Source organism: Oscarella lobularis, chromosome 9 (assembly GCF_947507565.1).
Source record: "Oscarella lobularis chromosome 9, ooOscLobu1.1, whole genome shotgun sequence".
NCBI lineage: Eukaryota > Metazoa > Porifera > Homoscleromorpha > Homosclerophorida > Oscarellidae > Oscarella > Oscarella lobularis.
The window spans coordinates 2,770,157-2,785,362 of record NC_089183.1 but is presented as its reverse complement, the minus strand read 5'-3'; the positions used below and the strand labels follow the sequence as shown (position 1 = coordinate 2,785,362).

At 46.8% G+C, this 15,206-nt stretch overlaps 4 protein-coding genes across 7 annotated transcripts; all 4 read left to right on the top strand.

Moving 5' to 3' along the window:
- The first annotated feature begins 19 nt into the window (after nucleotides 1–19).
- On the top strand, nucleotides 20–4,564 carry LOC136191131 (uncharacterized). Of its 2 annotated transcripts, XM_065979424.1 has the most exons (11): nucleotides 20–119; nucleotides 169–302; nucleotides 354–397; nucleotides 470–934; nucleotides 1,019–1,114; nucleotides 1,171–1,539; nucleotides 1,603–1,897; nucleotides 1,951–3,792; nucleotides 3,854–3,882; nucleotides 3,943–3,990; nucleotides 4,080–4,564. In XM_065979424.1, the coding sequence occupies exons 4-11, from the start codon at nucleotides 640–642 to the stop codon at nucleotides 4,430–4,432; spliced, it is 3,327 nt and encodes a 1,108-aa protein (XP_065835496.1). In that variant the 5' UTR covers nucleotides 20–119; nucleotides 169–302; nucleotides 354–397; nucleotides 470–639; the 3' UTR covers nucleotides 4,433–4,564. The 2 variants fall into 2 exon arrangements, with proteins under 2 accessions (XP_065835496.1, XP_065835497.1); XM_065979425.1 differs by having other exon boundaries at nucleotides 169–397; nucleotides 1,951–3,789.
- A 235-nt stretch (nucleotides 4,565–4,799) lies between these two features.
- On the top strand, nucleotides 4,800–7,490 carry LOC136191472 (uncharacterized). Its single transcript, XM_065979800.1, has 6 exons — nucleotides 4,800–4,901; nucleotides 4,952–5,030; nucleotides 5,086–5,114; nucleotides 5,165–5,549; nucleotides 5,622–7,370; nucleotides 7,423–7,490. The coding sequence occupies exons 1-6, from the start codon at nucleotides 4,847–4,849 to the stop codon at nucleotides 7,448–7,450; spliced, it is 2,325 nt and encodes a 774-aa protein (XP_065835872.1). The 5' UTR covers nucleotides 4,800–4,846; the 3' UTR covers nucleotides 7,451–7,490.
- Nucleotides 7,491–7,617: 127 nt separating this feature from the next.
- On the top strand, nucleotides 7,618–11,126 carry LOC136191470 (uncharacterized). Of its 2 annotated transcripts, XM_065979799.1 has the most exons (6): nucleotides 7,618–7,759; nucleotides 8,122–8,205; nucleotides 8,260–8,323; nucleotides 8,374–8,402; nucleotides 8,456–8,750; nucleotides 8,803–11,126. In XM_065979799.1, exons 1-6 carry the CDS (start codon nucleotides 7,702–7,704, stop codon nucleotides 10,829–10,831), a joined length of 2,559 nt encoding a protein of 852 aa, XP_065835871.1. In that variant the 5' UTR covers nucleotides 7,618–7,701; the 3' UTR covers nucleotides 10,832–11,126. The 2 variants fall into 2 exon arrangements, with proteins under 2 accessions (XP_065835871.1, XP_065835870.1); XM_065979798.1 differs by having other exon boundaries at nucleotides 8,122–8,323.
- Nucleotides 11,127–11,422: 296 nt separating this feature from the next.
- On the top strand, nucleotides 11,423–15,158 carry LOC136191465 (uncharacterized). Of its 2 annotated transcripts, none has more exons than XM_065979793.1 (8): nucleotides 11,423–11,718; nucleotides 11,805–11,900; nucleotides 11,951–12,325; nucleotides 12,387–12,663; nucleotides 12,717–12,793; nucleotides 12,848–14,585; nucleotides 14,647–14,717; nucleotides 14,775–15,158. In XM_065979793.1, the coding sequence occupies exons 1-8, from the start codon at nucleotides 11,424–11,426 to the stop codon at nucleotides 15,068–15,070; spliced, it is 3,225 nt and encodes a 1,074-aa protein (XP_065835865.1). In that variant the 5' UTR covers nucleotide 11,423; the 3' UTR covers nucleotides 15,071–15,158. The 2 variants fall into 2 exon arrangements, with proteins under 2 accessions (XP_065835865.1, XP_065835863.1); XM_065979791.1 differs by having other exon boundaries at nucleotides 11,790–11,900.
- The last annotated feature ends 48 nt before the right edge of the window (nucleotides 15,159–15,206 follow it).

Genomic DNA, 15,206 nt, shown 5'->3' with positions numbered 1-15,206 from the left:
GATACTTTACATAGGGAATCCGGGCTCTCATCGAACGATGGCCGAAACGAATCTCGCCTTCTCCGACATCATACGTCTTATTCGAGACCAGAGAAGGCAGAAGAGCACTATAAGCAAAGGTAAACCCACGAGCGATTCTCAGCTCTCGTGCCCTCCAATCGCTTCTAGACGACTTCGAAACACTGGAATCAGATCATCGTCGATGCTGGGCGACGCTCGTCTATCAGTTCTACATCGAGAACGTCGCTAACGCAAGCGACGATCTCCTTTTCTTCGTCAAGTGCGAAGAATCAGAAGAAGAGGTCCCAGAGGGAATTCGAGCGAAAAACGAAAACTAATTTACGACTACACAGGATAGATTAATCGTCTTGCGAAAATCGTCGTCACAGATACCAAAGTAAGGACAGTACAGTAGAAGCATTGGAAATTAATCTAATTAATTAATTAATTAATTAATTTTGATTTTCAGACCTGACGACTTGTATTGCGAGGTACAGTAGATAGAGATAGCAGTTAGAGAACTTCTGCAGATTAAAACGCTATGCCCAAAATTCCGTCGTGTATTCGAGATCACATGCATGAGGTCATCGGCCAAAAATACACTTTCAGTTTCAAATTCTGGCTCGAAGGGGCGTTCACATGGCGAACGACGGTCCTCGTCGACTCGACGTTCTACGCGACGATTACACGCATTTGAGCCAAACGTTACGCGTTAACAATGCCTTTTTGGGATACCTCTTTCAAGAGAGAGTAATTTCACGTGACGAGTACGAGGAATTGTTCAGCGACAAACACACGACGGCCAGGAAGATCAGAATACTCGTTATGGATTACTTGCTGAGAGGCCCCGACGACGATTTAGATAAGATTATCACAGCGCTGCGGGTTTCGGAGCAAGAGCATCTCGCTAAGCGACTACAGCATTTAGATAAAAGTGAGAATCACTTATTCAACATATAACTGATGTTGCGATGACTATGAGCCTATGAACTCATCTGAGACGCTTTCTTGCCTTTAGAAAATAAAAGAGGAGGAGGAGGAAAACGATCCCCAGAAGCTCTGCGGTTTTCCGAGCAGGAACATCTCCCTAAGCGACTAAGGTCTTCAGATAAAAGTATAAATCTCCTAAATAGTTTTATAACTGTTGCTGTGATAATCTCATATCTTTAGGAACACAAGAGACCCTGTCATCGTCGCCGCCCACGAGTCCAGAAGATAAGCCTGACGACAGTGGGAAACGATCCGCAGACGATGTCCTAGCTGAGCAGGCTACTGAAAAATTTCTTTATGATCTGGCTGAAAAATCTCAAAACGACTGGAAGGCCATAGCTCCAAAATTAGGATTTTCACGAGCGCAAATAGGAGCAATAGAACACAATAATGTCGGTCATGCCAAAGAGCAGTGCATGGAAATACTCTGCAGATGGCGAGATAGAAAGGGCAGCGCAGGCACTCTAGCCGTTCTGAAAAAGGCCTACGAGGAGGCCAACCTTGGACATTTTGAATTGGTGGTGACGGAAGCCTCATTTGGCGAGACAAGTGCGCCTACTTTTTATTTATTTATTATTAAAGTTGCAGTGACAACGTTTTCAACTCTTATAGATTTTGATCCCAAGGCTCTTCTTACCAAAGGAATGATCAAAGTCGCTCGTGTTCGCGTCAACGTTATCGGACAAGACGGGGTGGGCAAGACTTGCCTTGTTCGACTTCTTCTCGGTCAGACGTTCGAAGAGCAACTCAGCACGTGTGGAATCGACATGAAAAATGCCGCTGTCACGATGATGCAGTATCACTGTTCCGCCGACGAATTAACTGAGGAAGCGAGAGAAACTTCTACGGAGTGGAAGCTATTAGATCAGGAGGAGTTCAGAAAGAAATTGCGGCGCTATTTTCAAAAGTTTGTACTGGGAGAGGTGTTTTTCAAAAAAAACTATAAACAGTTATCTTTAGATCAAAGCCTGAGAGGGAGCCCAGCCATTCCGATTCGGTTACTGAAACAAATACGTCGCAGATAGACGGTTTGGGCGACAGGAGCGATGACCCTCTAGAATCTTCTGAAACTGGCGATGAAGTACCAGGCGAAGGGTTCAGCGAAGTCTCCGCCGCACCGCAGGATTCGCTGACCTCGGAGCAGCGTCGTCTCATAAGAGATGTCGTCACTGATCCGTCACGAGTCAGCGGTCTAGATAACGTCATTCTGATGAGAATATGCGATTTCGGAGGACAGGAGCCGTTTCTGACGGCTCACGCCGCTCTCATGCCCGCCGGCTCTCTTTCCGTCTACTTGCTCGTCTTCAACGGGGCCCGGCCTCTCACGGGCGAAGCCGAGTCGTCTCACGTTACAGAGGGCAAAAGAAAGATTCCGCAGAAACTCGTCCGAATGAAAACGAATGACGATTTCTTGAAGCACTGGTCTTCGTCCGTGCACATCGCCCATCCTCCCGAAAAGCATCCCACGTTTATCGGCAGAACGGAACGCGTCAAATATCCCGCAATTTTTCTGATTTCGACTCACCGAAATACGGCGGATGATTACGTCTTGAAAAAAAACGACGAGCACCTAAAGACACTGTTTCGAAGAAAAGAAATTCTATCCCATTTCGTAAACACGACCTCCCGTAGTCATATGTTTTTTCTCGTAGAGAATAGGGAAAGCAAAGATCCTACAGCTAACGAAATCCGAACGAGAATTAACGATATGACTCGCAATTTCTATAATGAACAAAACGTCCAGCCAGCAAGTTGGCTGAAATTTGAAGACGTAATGAGCCTGCTCAAAACTATAACCGGCCGCTCGATAGCAAAAATGAGCCTTATCCGAGAAGTCGCTGAGGAGTGTTGCATTGACACGAAAGGCGAGAACAGCGAACTAGAACGTGCTCTGAAACATCTGACCCACGTCGGCTCCGTTTTCTATTTTCCCGAAGTTGACGATCTGAGGGACGTTGTATTTTACGATTCCGATTGGCTAATCAATCTTCTAGCATCGTTCGTTGGCTCAGCTCACTCCGAGCCAGAGGAACCGGATCTTAAGTCTCAATGGCAGGAAGCTACTGATTCTGGCTTTCTTTCAACTAACCTGGTTGAAAACCTGCTTGAGCAGGCCGCGGGAGTATCGAAGGATGAATGCGACCCAGCAAAGAAAATTCTTGACTTTTTTGACATCCTCACCGAGAACAAAAAAGGACCAGAGGAAAAACGCTATCTGAGCCTTTGTTTTATACAAAGAATTTTTGAGGGACAATCCGAGTACAGCAAAGCGTTTAGCTCTGACTGCAAAGCCCGTCTTCCTCCTCCGCTCGTCCTTTTCGTCAAGGACATCGTGTTTTTTCCTGAATCTTTTTTCTTTCGCTTGGCCACACGTTTCTTTCGACAGCGCCGAGAGCATATATTTGACGGACTGCTTAGACGTAATCGAATTGTTTTTTCCGTATTTCTTGGCGTCCATGCCGAATTTCTGTACCAGAGCGAACTGAATTGTGCCACTTTGACTGTTTTTTCGAAGAACAGCTCGCTGTCACTGTCACGTGAACAAATTTCAGCACTGACTAAGAAGTGCGATAAACTGCGAGTGTCTCTGGCAGAAGACATTGAGAAGGCGACACGGCGAGGAATGGCCGGACTACAGTGTCAACTTTATTGTCAAGTTAGACAACCAAGAGACGAGGAAGATCTCTATGACACCCTAGCTGAGACGGACGGCTACGATACCAAGAAGGAAGTGTGGATGCTGGCGAACAAAACAGATGATCTGACTTTGGACGAGAGGCAGAGTATGGATCTTTGGTGGTGGTAAGCTCCTTCCACGCGCTAGACTTTCTCTTTGAGACACACAATTGTTCTTTTTTATAAGGGCTCGCAACGACGAGGTATCAGATCTCGGTAAAGAATTTGTCGTCTTTTGTGCAGTTGGAAAAGTCTTGATGTAATTTGCACTTGCAGGGCGGCTCGCAGCGGACAGGCATGCTGATTTTACAGATGCGGCATCAGGTTTGACTTTGCATAATACTTTACTGTTACTCAGTGCACGCAACGATATACGTAGATATATAAACTCATCAGACGCTTTTCACTTTTAGAAACGAAAGGACAAAAAGGAGGAGATGAACATGAGGGCGGGAAACGATTCGCAGACGCTATCCTAGCTAAGCAAGCCACTGATGATTTTCTCTACGATGTGGCTGAACAAACTCAAGGCTATTGGAAGGATATAGCTCCGAGATTAGGATTTAAACGAACGGAAATAAAAGCAATAGAGAAGGATTATTCAAACGACGTCAAAGAGCAATGCATCGAAATGCTCTTCAGATGGCAAAAAGAAAAAGGCAGGGCAGGCACTCTGGCCGTTCTGCAAGTGGCCTACAAAAAGGCTAAGTGCATCGAAAAATTTGAAAAGGCGTTGGAGGAACAAGAATTCGCTGTTTCTTGCTAAACTACTCGCTGAAGTGAGAACTGATGCAAATCCCTTGGGGTTGATTTTTGTCTTTAATTCCTGTTATTTTGAGTCAGTTTTTTATTTCTGTAGTAGCCTTACTTCGAGCGAGAAACGAAAAATAATTTATTGCTACAGGATAGATTAATCGTATTGCGAAAATCGTCGTTACAGATACCAAAGTAAGCACTGGTAGAACAATATCGGTAATTAATTCATTAAAAATTAATTCTGATTTTTCAGACCCGGCGACTTGTCAGTGTAGATCTATAGCTAGGTACATGCACGTCGTTTTTTCCTTGCACTATCTGGTTGCACGCGTCGATTGACGTCAATCATTGCACGTCACGTGGGAGGAAACGGGCGATAGTTTTCTACGTTTCCACTACTCTAACCCGTTCTTGCACCCGACTTATGGATTTAGAGACGGAAGAGGAACAGGCTTTGCCACGACAAGCCGTCGTAGGCGGTAAGAGTCGACAGTCGATCGTTTCGAGACGCGTCTAGATATGCAAACAGGCCTCGATCACGATCAAACGAACTTCAAGAAGCTCGAAGAACTTCTCAACATGCGAGCGAACGATTTAGCAACTCATCTGTAAGTAAAAGCGACGGAAGAGCTAGAAGAGCCTCCTAACTTTCGATATACGTAGCTCACTCGGCGACGCGAACGACACGCAAGGTAGAGTAGGGTTTGAAGAAGTAGAATTTGTCGATCGGAGTCGATTTCAGCGTCGCCTGTGTTGTCCGAAGACGTGAACTCGCTCAACGAAGCGAAAGACCCCAGTCCAGTCAGAGCTTTCGTTCGAAGTGTACTCGAGTCAACTCGTCCAGATTTCAATCCCAAGGCTCTTCTGACCGAGGGAATGGTCAAAGTCGCTCGCGTTCTCGTCAACGTCATCGGACAAGACGGCGTGGGCAAGACGTGCCTCGTTCGACTTCTTCTCGGTCAGAAATTCGAAGAGCCGCTGAGCACGCGTGGAATTGACATGAAAAATGCCGCCATCACAATGATGCAGTATCACTGCTCCGCCGAGAAAGCGAGAGAAACATCGACAAAGTGGAAGCTATTAGACGAAAAGGAGTACCGAAAGAAATTGCGTCACTTTTTTCAAAAGTTTGTACTGCGAGAATAGTTAATTAATTAATCAGATTTAATTAATTAATTAATTAATAGAGTCGTTTTTAGATCAAAGACTGAGAAGAAATCGACGACGCCCAGCGAAGAGGCAAGCGACGTTTCCGTGGCAGCGCAGGGTTCCCTGACGTCGAAGCAGCGTCGTCTCATAAGAGATATCGTCACGGATTCGTCGCAAGTCAGCAGCGGTCTCAATAACGTCATTCTGATGCGAATATGCGATTTTGGAGGACAGGAGCCGTTTTTGACGGCGCACGCCGCTCTCATGCCCGCCGGCTCTCTCTCCATCTACCTGCTCGTCTTCAACGGGGCTCGACGTCTCACGGACAAAGCCGTCTCGTGGCACGTTACAGAAGACCGAGGAAAGATGCCTCAGAAACTCGTTCGTATGAAAACGAACGACGATTTCTTGAAGCACTGGTCGTCGTCCGTGCACGTCGCTCATCCTTCCGAAACGCACGCCGCGTTCATCGGCGAAGAGGAGCACGTCAATTGTCCGGCGATTTTTCTGATTTCGACTCACGGAAAGACGGCGGCCGTCGACGTTATGGAAGAAAACGATCGGCATCTGAAGACGTTGTTTCGAGAAAAAGAAATTCAATCTCACTTTGTAAATACCAAGTCGTCTAATCCTCATATGTTTTTTCTCGTAGAGAATAAGGAAAATGAAGATCCCACCGCCAGCGAAATCCGACAGAGAGTCGGAGACATGACTCGGAATTTCTACGAGAAGCAAGACGTCCAGCCGGCACGTTGGCTGAAATTTGAAGACGTAATGAGCGTGCTCAAGAACATACTTGGCAGCTCTATAGCGAAAATGAGTCTCATTCGAGAAGTCGCCGAGGAGTGTTTCATAGACACGAAAGGCGAGAACAGCGAACTAGAACGGGCTCGGAAACATCTGACCCACGTCGGCTCCGTTTTCTATTTTCCTGAAGTTGACGTTCTGAGGGACGTCGTATTTTACGATTCCCATTGGCTAATTCATCTCCTGGCGTCGTTTGTCGGCTCGGCTCACTCCGAGCCAGCGGCACCGAATCTTAAATCCCACTGGCAGCGAGCCATCAAGTCGGGCTTTCTCTCGACAGACCTTGTCAATAACCTTCTCCAGCAGGCAAAAGTATCAAAGGATGAATACGAACCAGCAAAAGGAGTTCTAGGATATTTCGACATCATTACCGCGAAAAAGGAAGGATCAGATGATAGGGGTTATCTGAGTCCTTGCTTTTTGCAAAGCGATTTCGAGGGACAATCCGAGTACAGCAAGGCGTTTAGCTCTGATTGCGTGGGCTGTCTTCCTCCTCCGCTCGTTCTTTTCGTCAAGGACATCGTGTTTTTCCTGAATAGTTATAGTTTTTATTTTCGTTTGGTCACGCGTTTCCTTCGACGACGCCGGCACGTGTACGGGCTGCTTCGACGCAATCGAATGGTTTTTCCCGTTTCGTCTGGCGTCGACGCCGAGTTTCTGTACCAGATCGAATTGAATTGTGCCATTTTGACGGTTTTTACGAAAAATAGCTCGCTGTCGAGCGAAGAACTTTCGACGTTGACTCAAAAGTGCATTACATTGCGAGAGTCTTTGGCAGAAGACATCGAGAAGGCGAAACGACGAGGAATGGCGGGACTGCAGTGTCAATTGTATCGTCAAGTTAGACAACCAAGAGACGAGGAAGATCTCTATGACACCCTAGCTGAGACAGACGACTACGATATCACGGAGGACGTGTGGATACTGGCGAACGGGAAAGAGCAGCTTAGTTATGATGAGAAGCAGAGTATGGGGCTTTGGTTTGGTGCAAGGCGAGCTCCACTTTGAGGTACATGTATAATAACCGTTTTCATTTTGTATAAGGACTCCAACTGGTTCCAGCGGACAATGACGAGGTATCAGATCATCTCATTCAGGCTAGTTGTCACGTGGGAAGAGCAAAGTGGGATCTAATCGGCCTAATCGCTTTGGACCTGCAGGCCCTCAACTGCCAGTGGCGGGGGACGGCACCAGATCCGGATAGCGCTGATTACTTTATATCAGCTTTTGTTGGACCGACCAATCAGTGTTTGAGCGCAGTCACTATCGCGAGCACGCATCCCGCACACGAGCGCATCGCATCATTCATTGCGTCTTCAAGCAATGAGCGACCGTCGCAGCAGAGATCGCAGCGCGAAGTCTTCAGCCATCTGGGCTTCAGGTAAACATCTATATATGTATAGCTAGAGATTGGAGCGTTGCACGACGCTCGATCGTACGAATTCCCTACGACGGAGTCCGCGTGGAGCGCAGAGAAAATGAACAAATCGTTCCGAACTGTCCGCACACCGACTTCCTCAAACCGAGCGAGGCGCGAAGGCAAAATTATATTTTCGGTTTCAAATCCGAGCGTTGGCACGTACATGGCGCTGAGAGGCCCGGACGACGATAGATAATAAGATAATCGCTCTGCAGAGGCATCTAATTAAAGCGACTAAAGACAAAAATGCGAATCTCTTATATAGACTCCTAGAGCTGTTGCAATGTGAGCCTATAAACTTATCAGACGGTTTTCTCCTTTAGAAAAAGAAGACGGAGAAGATAGTGGTGGGCAACGATTTGCAGACACTAGCCTATCACTTGATTTTTACGGTCTCCCAAGTGACGGTTCGAATATAAGATTTAAGAAATCGAGAGCAAAAACGCAAAAAACGCCAACAGATATGTCTCCGGCATATTATAAAATGCAGGACGAACTCTCGGAGACAATTAGAAGGAAGTCCAGGTTTGACAACTTTTACTTTGTTACCTGTGTGAGTCATTTTTGTTGATTAGGGTTAAGAACAGAGAAAGCGGCCAGACAAGTACGCCTACTTTTTTTATCAAAGTGCAGCGACAGCATTTTCAACTCTTGTAGATTTTGATCCCAGCGCTCTTCTTGCCGCGGGAACGGTCAAAGTCGCTCGTGTTCGCGTCAATGTCATTGGACAAGGCGGAGTGGGCAAGACTTGCCTTGTTCGACTTCTTCTCGGTCAGAAGTTCAAAGAGCAAGTCAGCACGTGTGGAATCGAAATGAAAAATGCTGCCATCACGATGATGCAGTATCACTGCTCCGCCGATTACTTAACTGGGAAAGCGAGAGAAGGTTCTACGAAGTGGAAGCTATTAGATGATGTGGAGTACAGAGTGAAATTGCGGCAGTTTTTTCAAAAGTTTGTACTTCGAGAAGCGTTTTTCTGAACGACTATAGAGAGTTACCTTTAGATCAAAAGCTGAAAAGAAGCCCCGCGAAGAGGTAAGCGTCTCCGGCGCATCGCAGAGCTCGCTGACGTCGGAACAGCGTCGTCTCATAAGAGATATCGTCGCTGATCCGTCTCGACTCGGCGGTGTGGATAACGTCATTCTAATGAGAATCTGCGATTTTGGAGGACAGGAGCCGTTTCTGACAGCTCACGCCGCTCTCATGCCCGCCGGCTCTCTCTCCATCTACTTGCTCGTCTTCAACGGGGCCCTGCGTCTCACGGACAAAGCCGAGTCATCTCACGTTACAGAGGACAGAGGAGAGATCCCGCAGAAACTCGTCCGAATGAGAACGAATGACGATTTCTTGAAGCACTGGTCTTCGTCCGTGCACATCGCTCATCCTCCCAAAGAGCATGGCACGTTTATTGGCGAAGAGGAACACGTCAATTATCCAGCGATTTTTCTGATTTCGACTCACCGAATGACGGCGGCTTTTGACGTCTTAAAAGAAAACAGTAGGCACCTAAAGACGCTGTTTCGAGAAAAAGAAATTCAATCCCACTTCGTAAACACAACCTCTCCTCATATGTTTTTCCTCGTAGAGAACAAAACCTCTGGTACGGAAAATGAAGATCCTACCGCTAACAAAATCCGAATGAGAGTTGACGATATGACTCGCAATTTCTATGAGAAGCAGGACGTCCAGCCGGCACGTTGGCTGAAATTTGAAGACGTGATGAGCTTACTCAAAACAATAATCGGCCGCTCTATGGCAAAAATGAGCCTTATCCGAGAAGTCGCCGAGGAGTGTCGCATTGAGACTAACGGCGAGATCAGCGAGCTAGAACGTGCTCTGAAACATCTGACCCACGTCGGCTCCGTTTTCTATTTTCCCGAAGTTGACGTTCTGAAGGACTTTGTATTTTACGATTCTAATTGGCTAATCAATCTCTTGGCATCGTTTGTTGGCTCGGCTCACTCCGAGCCAGCTGCACCGAAACTTAAATCTCACTGGCAGCGAGCTATCAAGTCTGGCTTTCTCTCGACTGACCTCGTCAATAGCCTGCTTCAGCTGGCAAAAGTATCAAAAGACGAATACGATGCAGCGAAGGGAATTCTTGACTATTTTGACATCATTACCGAGACTAAAGAAGGATCGGAAGATAAGGGCTATGTGAGCCCCTGCCTTTTACAAAGCGATTTCGAGGGGCAATCCGAGTACAGCAAGGCGTTTAGCTCGGATCGCAAAGACCGTCTTCCTCCTCCGCTTGTCCTTTTTGTCGAGGGCATCGTGTTTTTTCCCGAATCCTTTTTCTTTCGCTTGGTAACCCGTTTTCTTCGGCGGCGCCGACGCGTGTATGATGGGCTGCTTCGACGTAATCGAATGGTTTTTCCCGTTTCGTCTGGCGTCGATGCCGAATTTCTGTACCAGAGCGAACTGAATTGTGCGACTTTGACGGTTTTTACGAAAAACAGCTCGCTGTCAAGTGAAGAACTTTCGAAGATGACTAAAGAGTGCGTTTCATTGCGAATGTCTCTGGCAAAAGACATTGAGGAGGCGAAACGACGAGGAATGGCGGGTCTACAGTGTCGACTGTATTGTCAAGTTAGAGAAAGAAGAGACGAGAATCTCTATGACACCCTAGCTGAGACAGACGACTACGATATCACGGAGGACGTGTGGATACTGGCGAACGGAACAGGGCAGCTGAGTTGCGACGAGAGGCAGGGTATGGGGCTTTGGTTTGGCGGTGGGAAACGATCCGCAGACACTATCCTAGCTATGCTAGCCACTGAAGCATTTTTCTGCGATCTGGCTGAACAATCTCAAAACGACTGGCAGGCCATAGCTCGGAAATTAGGATTTGGGCAAGCGGAAATAGGAGCAATAGAGAACGATTTTTACGGCGTTAAAGAGCAGTGCATTAGAATGCTCTGCAGATGGCTCGATAGAGAGGGCAGCGTAGGCACTCTAGCCGTTCTGAAAGAAGCCTACAAGAACGCCAAACTCATTGGACAATTCGACACGGCGGTGAAGGAACATTTTTGATGGAAATTTTCTCTACGGTACTCGCTGAAAGTGTAGATCTAGATACACTGATGCAAATCCCGAGTCGATATTATGTCCTTATTTCTATTTCTCAATAAGTAAGCTGAGGCTTAGCTTCATTCCTAGTTTTAGCTTTCCCTTTTGTTTTTCAATTCTTTTTATTTTGTTTGAGTCAGTTTCGTCATCTCTGTAGTAGCCTCTCTGCTGTTCTTGCCGTACTTATTGCTGCTTATTGCTGCTGATTTTCTTTACTGTTTTTTATTCTTTTCTGTACTAATGCACTGCATCTCTTGCCCCAGCCAGTGGCAAGGCACTTGCCCTGCACTTGTCTCTTTCCTGTTAGGTACACATTTTTTGTCCTCCTAGCACGCTTGAGCACGATCCACAATCGAACGATGGAAGATTGAGCTTTTTCACGAAGTTCTTTGTCATCGCAACGCTCGTACCCTTGCTGTCGATCGATAGACGCTTCAATCTGGTGGTCGGATCGGGAGACGGCGCGTCATGTAGATGCCCAAAATTCCGTCGTGTATCACATGCATGAGGTCATCGGCCAAAAATACACTTTCAGTTTCAAATCCGGGGCGTTGACATGGCGAACGACGTTCCTCGTCGACTCGACGTTCTACGCGACGATTACGCGCATTTGAGCCGAACGTTACTCGTTAACGATGCCTTTCTGGGATACCTCTTTCAAGAGAGACTAATTTCGGACGACGAACACGAGGAATTGTCCGGCGACAAACACACGACGGCCAAGAAGATCAAAATACTCGCTACGGATTACTTGCTGAGAGGCTCCGACGACGATTTAGATAAGATTATCACAGCGCTGCGGCTTTCGGAGCAAGAGCATCTCGCTGAGCGACTACAGTCTTTAGATAAAAGTGAGAATCACTTATTCAACATATAACTGATGCCTTGGGATGACTATGAGCCTGTGAACTCATCTGAGAAGCTTTCTTGCCTTTAGAAAATGAAAGAGGAGGAGTAGGGAAACGATCCGCAGAAGCTCTGCGGGTTTCCGAGCAGGAACATCTCCCTAAGCGACTGAGGTCTTCAGATAAAAGTATGAATCTCCTAAATAGTCTTATAACTGTTTATCTCGAATATCTTTAGGAACACAAGAGACCCTGTCATCGTCGCCGCCCTCGAGTCCAGAGCCTGACAATGGGATAGTATGTTCAGATGTGCTACCCTCTGACAGCTTTTTCGACAGGCTGACTCGATCAACTTCACACAAATGGAGAGAAATAGTTCTGCATTTAGGATTTACGTCCTTGGAAATGGAAAATGCAATGAAGGATCATCGTTTCGGCGGCAACTCTGAAAAGCTGTTGGCCGAATTTCTTTTCAGATGGCGAAAGAGAAAGGGCAAATCTAGAGCAGGCTCTATAGATGCTCTGAAAACGGTCTTCCGGAAAGCTAGAGCTGGACTTGGGGTATTCGCTAATATCTCAATTACTGACTTCGCTAATTTGCGTCGTATCTTCGGTAAGAATCTGTTCAGCCTACTTTTTTCAAGTTGCTAGCGACAACATTTCAACTCTCATAGATTTTGATCCCAAGGCTCTTCTCACCAAAGGAATGATCAAAGTCGCTCGTGTTCGCATCAACGTTATCGGACAAGACGGGGTGGGCAAGACTTGCCTTGTTAAACTTCTTCTCGGTCAGGAGTTTGAAGAGCAACTCAGCACGTGTGGAATCGACATGAAAAATGCTGTCACGATGTTCCAGTATCACTGTTCCGCCGATGAGAAAGGAACTTCTACGAAGTGGAAGCTATTCGGTCAGAAGGAGTTCAAAGAGAAATTGGAGGCTTTTTTTCAAAAGTTTGTACTGCGAAAAGTGTTTTTCAAAACAATGTGGAGAGAGTTATCTTTAGATCAAAGCTTGAGAAGAAAGAGAAGAAGCTCAGCCATTCCGGTTCCATTACTGAAACAAATACGTCGCGGACGGACGGTTTGGGCGACAGGCGCGAGTACCCTCTTCTTTCTAACCTGGTCCTTTTTTTAGAATCTTCTGAAACTGGCGAAGAGGTAAGCGAAATCTCCGCCGCACCCCAGGAGGATTCCCTGACGTCGGATCAGCTTGGTTTCATAAGAAATATCGTCGCTGATCCGTCACAAGTCAGCGGTTTAGGTCTAGATAACGTCATTCTGATGAGAATCTGCGATTTTGGAGGACAGGAGCCGTTTCTGACGGCTCACGCCTCTCTCATGCCCGCCGGCTCCCTCTCTGTCTACTTGCTCGTCTTCAACGGGGCCCTGCGTCTCACAGACAAGGCCGAGTCGTGGCACGTTACAGAGGGCAAAGGAAAGATTCCGCAGAAGCTCGTTCGAATGAAAACGAATGACGATTTCTTGAAGCACTGGTCTTCGTCCGCGCACATCGCTCATCCGCCCGAAAAGCATGCCACGTTTATAGGCGAAGATGAAGACGTCAAATATCCCGCGATTTTTCTGGTTTCGACTCACCGAAAGACGGCGGATGTTGAGGTTATTGAAGAAAACAATAGGCACCTAAAGACGCTGTTTCAAGAAAAAGATATTCGATCTCACTTTGTAAACGCTACCTCGACCGACAACCCTTATATGTTTTTCCTCGTGGAGAACAAAACCTCTGGTACGGTAAATGAAGATCGTACCGCTAGCGAAATTCGAACGAGAGTTGACGCCATGACACGCAGTTTCTATGAGAGGCAAGACGTCCAGCCAGCACGTTGGCTGAAATTTGAAATCGTGCTAAGCTTACTCAAATCATTAACCGACCGCTCTATAGCAAAAATGAGCCGTATCCGAGAGGTAGCCCAGGAGTGTTGCATTGACACTACTAACGGCGAGCTAGAACGTGCTCTGAAACATCTGGCCCATGTCGGCTCCGTTTTCTATTTTCCCGATGTTGCCGTTCTAAAGGACTTTGTATTTCACGATGCCGATTGGCTAATCAACCTCCTGGCATCGTTTGTTGGCTCGGCTCACACCGAGCCAGCTGCACCGAAACTTATACCTCACTGGGAGCGAGCTATCAAATCTGGCTTTCTCTCGACTGACCTCGTCAATAACCTGCTCCAGCAGGCAAAAGTATCGAAAGACGAATACGATGCAGCAAAAGGAATTCTTGACTATTTTGACATCATTACCGAGACTAAAGAAGGATCGGAAGATAAGCGATATGTGAGCCCCTGCTTTTTACAAGGCGATTTTGAGGGACAATCCGAGTACAGCAAGGCGTTTAGCTCGAATCGCAAAGACCGTCTTCCTCCTCCGCTCGTTCTTTTTGTCGAGGACATCGTGTTTTTTCCTGAATCCTTTTTCTTTCGTTTGGTCACGCGTTTCTTTCGACGGCGCCGAGAGCGTATATTTGACGGGCTGCTGAGACGTAATCGAATTGTTTTTTCCGTATTGCCTGGCGTCAATGCCGAATTTCTGTACCAGAGCGAACTGAATTGCGCCACTTTGACTGTTTTTTCAAAGAACAGCTCGATGTCACGTGAACAAATTTCAGCACTGACTAAAAAGTGCGATAAATTGCGAGTGTCTCTGGCAGAAGACATTGAGAAGGCGAAACGGCGAGGAATGGCGGGACTACAGTGTCAACTGTATTGTCAAGTTAGACAACCAAGAGGCGAGGAAGATCTCTATGACACCCTAGCTGAGACAGACGGCTATGATACCAAGAAGGAATTGTGGATGCTGGCGAACAAAACAGATGATCTGACTCCGGACGAGAGGCAGAGTATGGATCTTTGGTGGTTAGCTCCTTCCACGCGCTAGACTTTCTCTTTGAGATACACAATTGTTCTTTTTTATAAGGGCTCCGACCGGATTTCCGGCACACAACGACGAGGTATCACAGCATCTTGCGGCACATAGAAACATTCTCGGTAAAGAATATTTTGCCTTTCATGCAAGCAGAAAAGTCTTAGTGTAATTTTATTTAGATTTGGACTTGCCACTGACTCAGGAGGAATTGATCGAAGCTGAGATGCAAATTCAAGCCGTGTGGCGATACATTGGACGACGTTTAGGCCCCGAACCAACGTTTGAGGCGAACGAATTGCACGAATGCGATCAAGAGCGCTGCGATCGCGACCGTGCCCAAAAAATGCTGTACAAGTGGACTGGAAAGCACGGTTCCAGAGCCACTCGAAGGCATCTTATCGACGCGATGCTAAAAGAGGGGTACAGAGCTCAAGTGGCCAAAATCTTTCCGAGTGCAAGCAAGTTTGATGTGTGACCAAAGAATGCGTTTTCCTTTTGAGCGTGCAAAGGGAAGCCAACCATTTTATCCTTAACCGTTAATTTAGTTTAGTTGGACCGACCAATCAGCGTTTGAGCATCACGCGAACTGTCATTGAGTCTTCAAACGATGA

Coding starts and splice junctions, on each gene's coding strand:
- LOC136191465 (XM_065979791.1), top strand. CDS start 11,424: ATGGCGAACGACGTTCCTCGTCGACTCGACGTTCTACGCGACGATTAC. Junction 11,719..11,789: donor ACTACAGTCTTTAGATAAAA/GTGAGAATCACT, acceptor TCATCTGAGAAG/CTTTCTTGCCTTTAGAAAAT. Junction 12,664..12,716: donor TTGGAGGCTTTTTTTCAAAA/GTTTGTACTGCG, acceptor AGTTATCTTTAG/ATCAAAGCTTGAGAAGAAAG.
- LOC136191470 (XM_065979798.1), top strand. CDS start 7,702: ATGAGCGACCGTCGCAGCAGAGATCGCAGCGCGAAGTCTTCAGCCATC. Junction 7,760..8,121: donor TTCAGCCATCTGGGCTTCAG/GTAAACATCTAT, acceptor TTTCTCCTTTAG/AAAAAGAAGACGGAGAAGAT. Junction 8,751..8,802: donor TTGCGGCAGTTTTTTCAAAA/GTTTGTACTTCG, acceptor AGTTACCTTTAG/ATCAAAAGCTGAAAAGAAGC.
- LOC136191472 (XM_065979800.1), top strand. CDS start 4,847: ATGGATTTAGAGACGGAAGAGGAACAGGCTTTGCCACGACAAGCCGTC. Junction 4,902..4,951: donor ACGACAAGCCGTCGTAGGCG/GTAAGAGTCGAC, acceptor ATATGCAAACAG/GCCTCGATCACGATCAAACG. Junction 7,371..7,422: donor GGGCTTTGGTTTGGTGCAAG/GCGAGCTCCACT, acceptor ATTTTGTATAAG/GACTCCAACTGGTTCCAGCG.
- LOC136191131 (XM_065979424.1), top strand. CDS start 640: ATGGCGAACGACGGTCCTCGTCGACTCGACGTTCTACGCGACGATTAC. Junction 1,115..1,170: donor ACTAAGGTCTTCAGATAAAA/GTATAAATCTCC, acceptor TCATATCTTTAG/GAACACAAGAGACCCTGTCA. Junction 3,991..4,079: donor TTTTACAGATGCGGCATCAG/GTTTGACTTTGC, acceptor TTTCACTTTTAG/AAACGAAAGGACAAAAAGGA.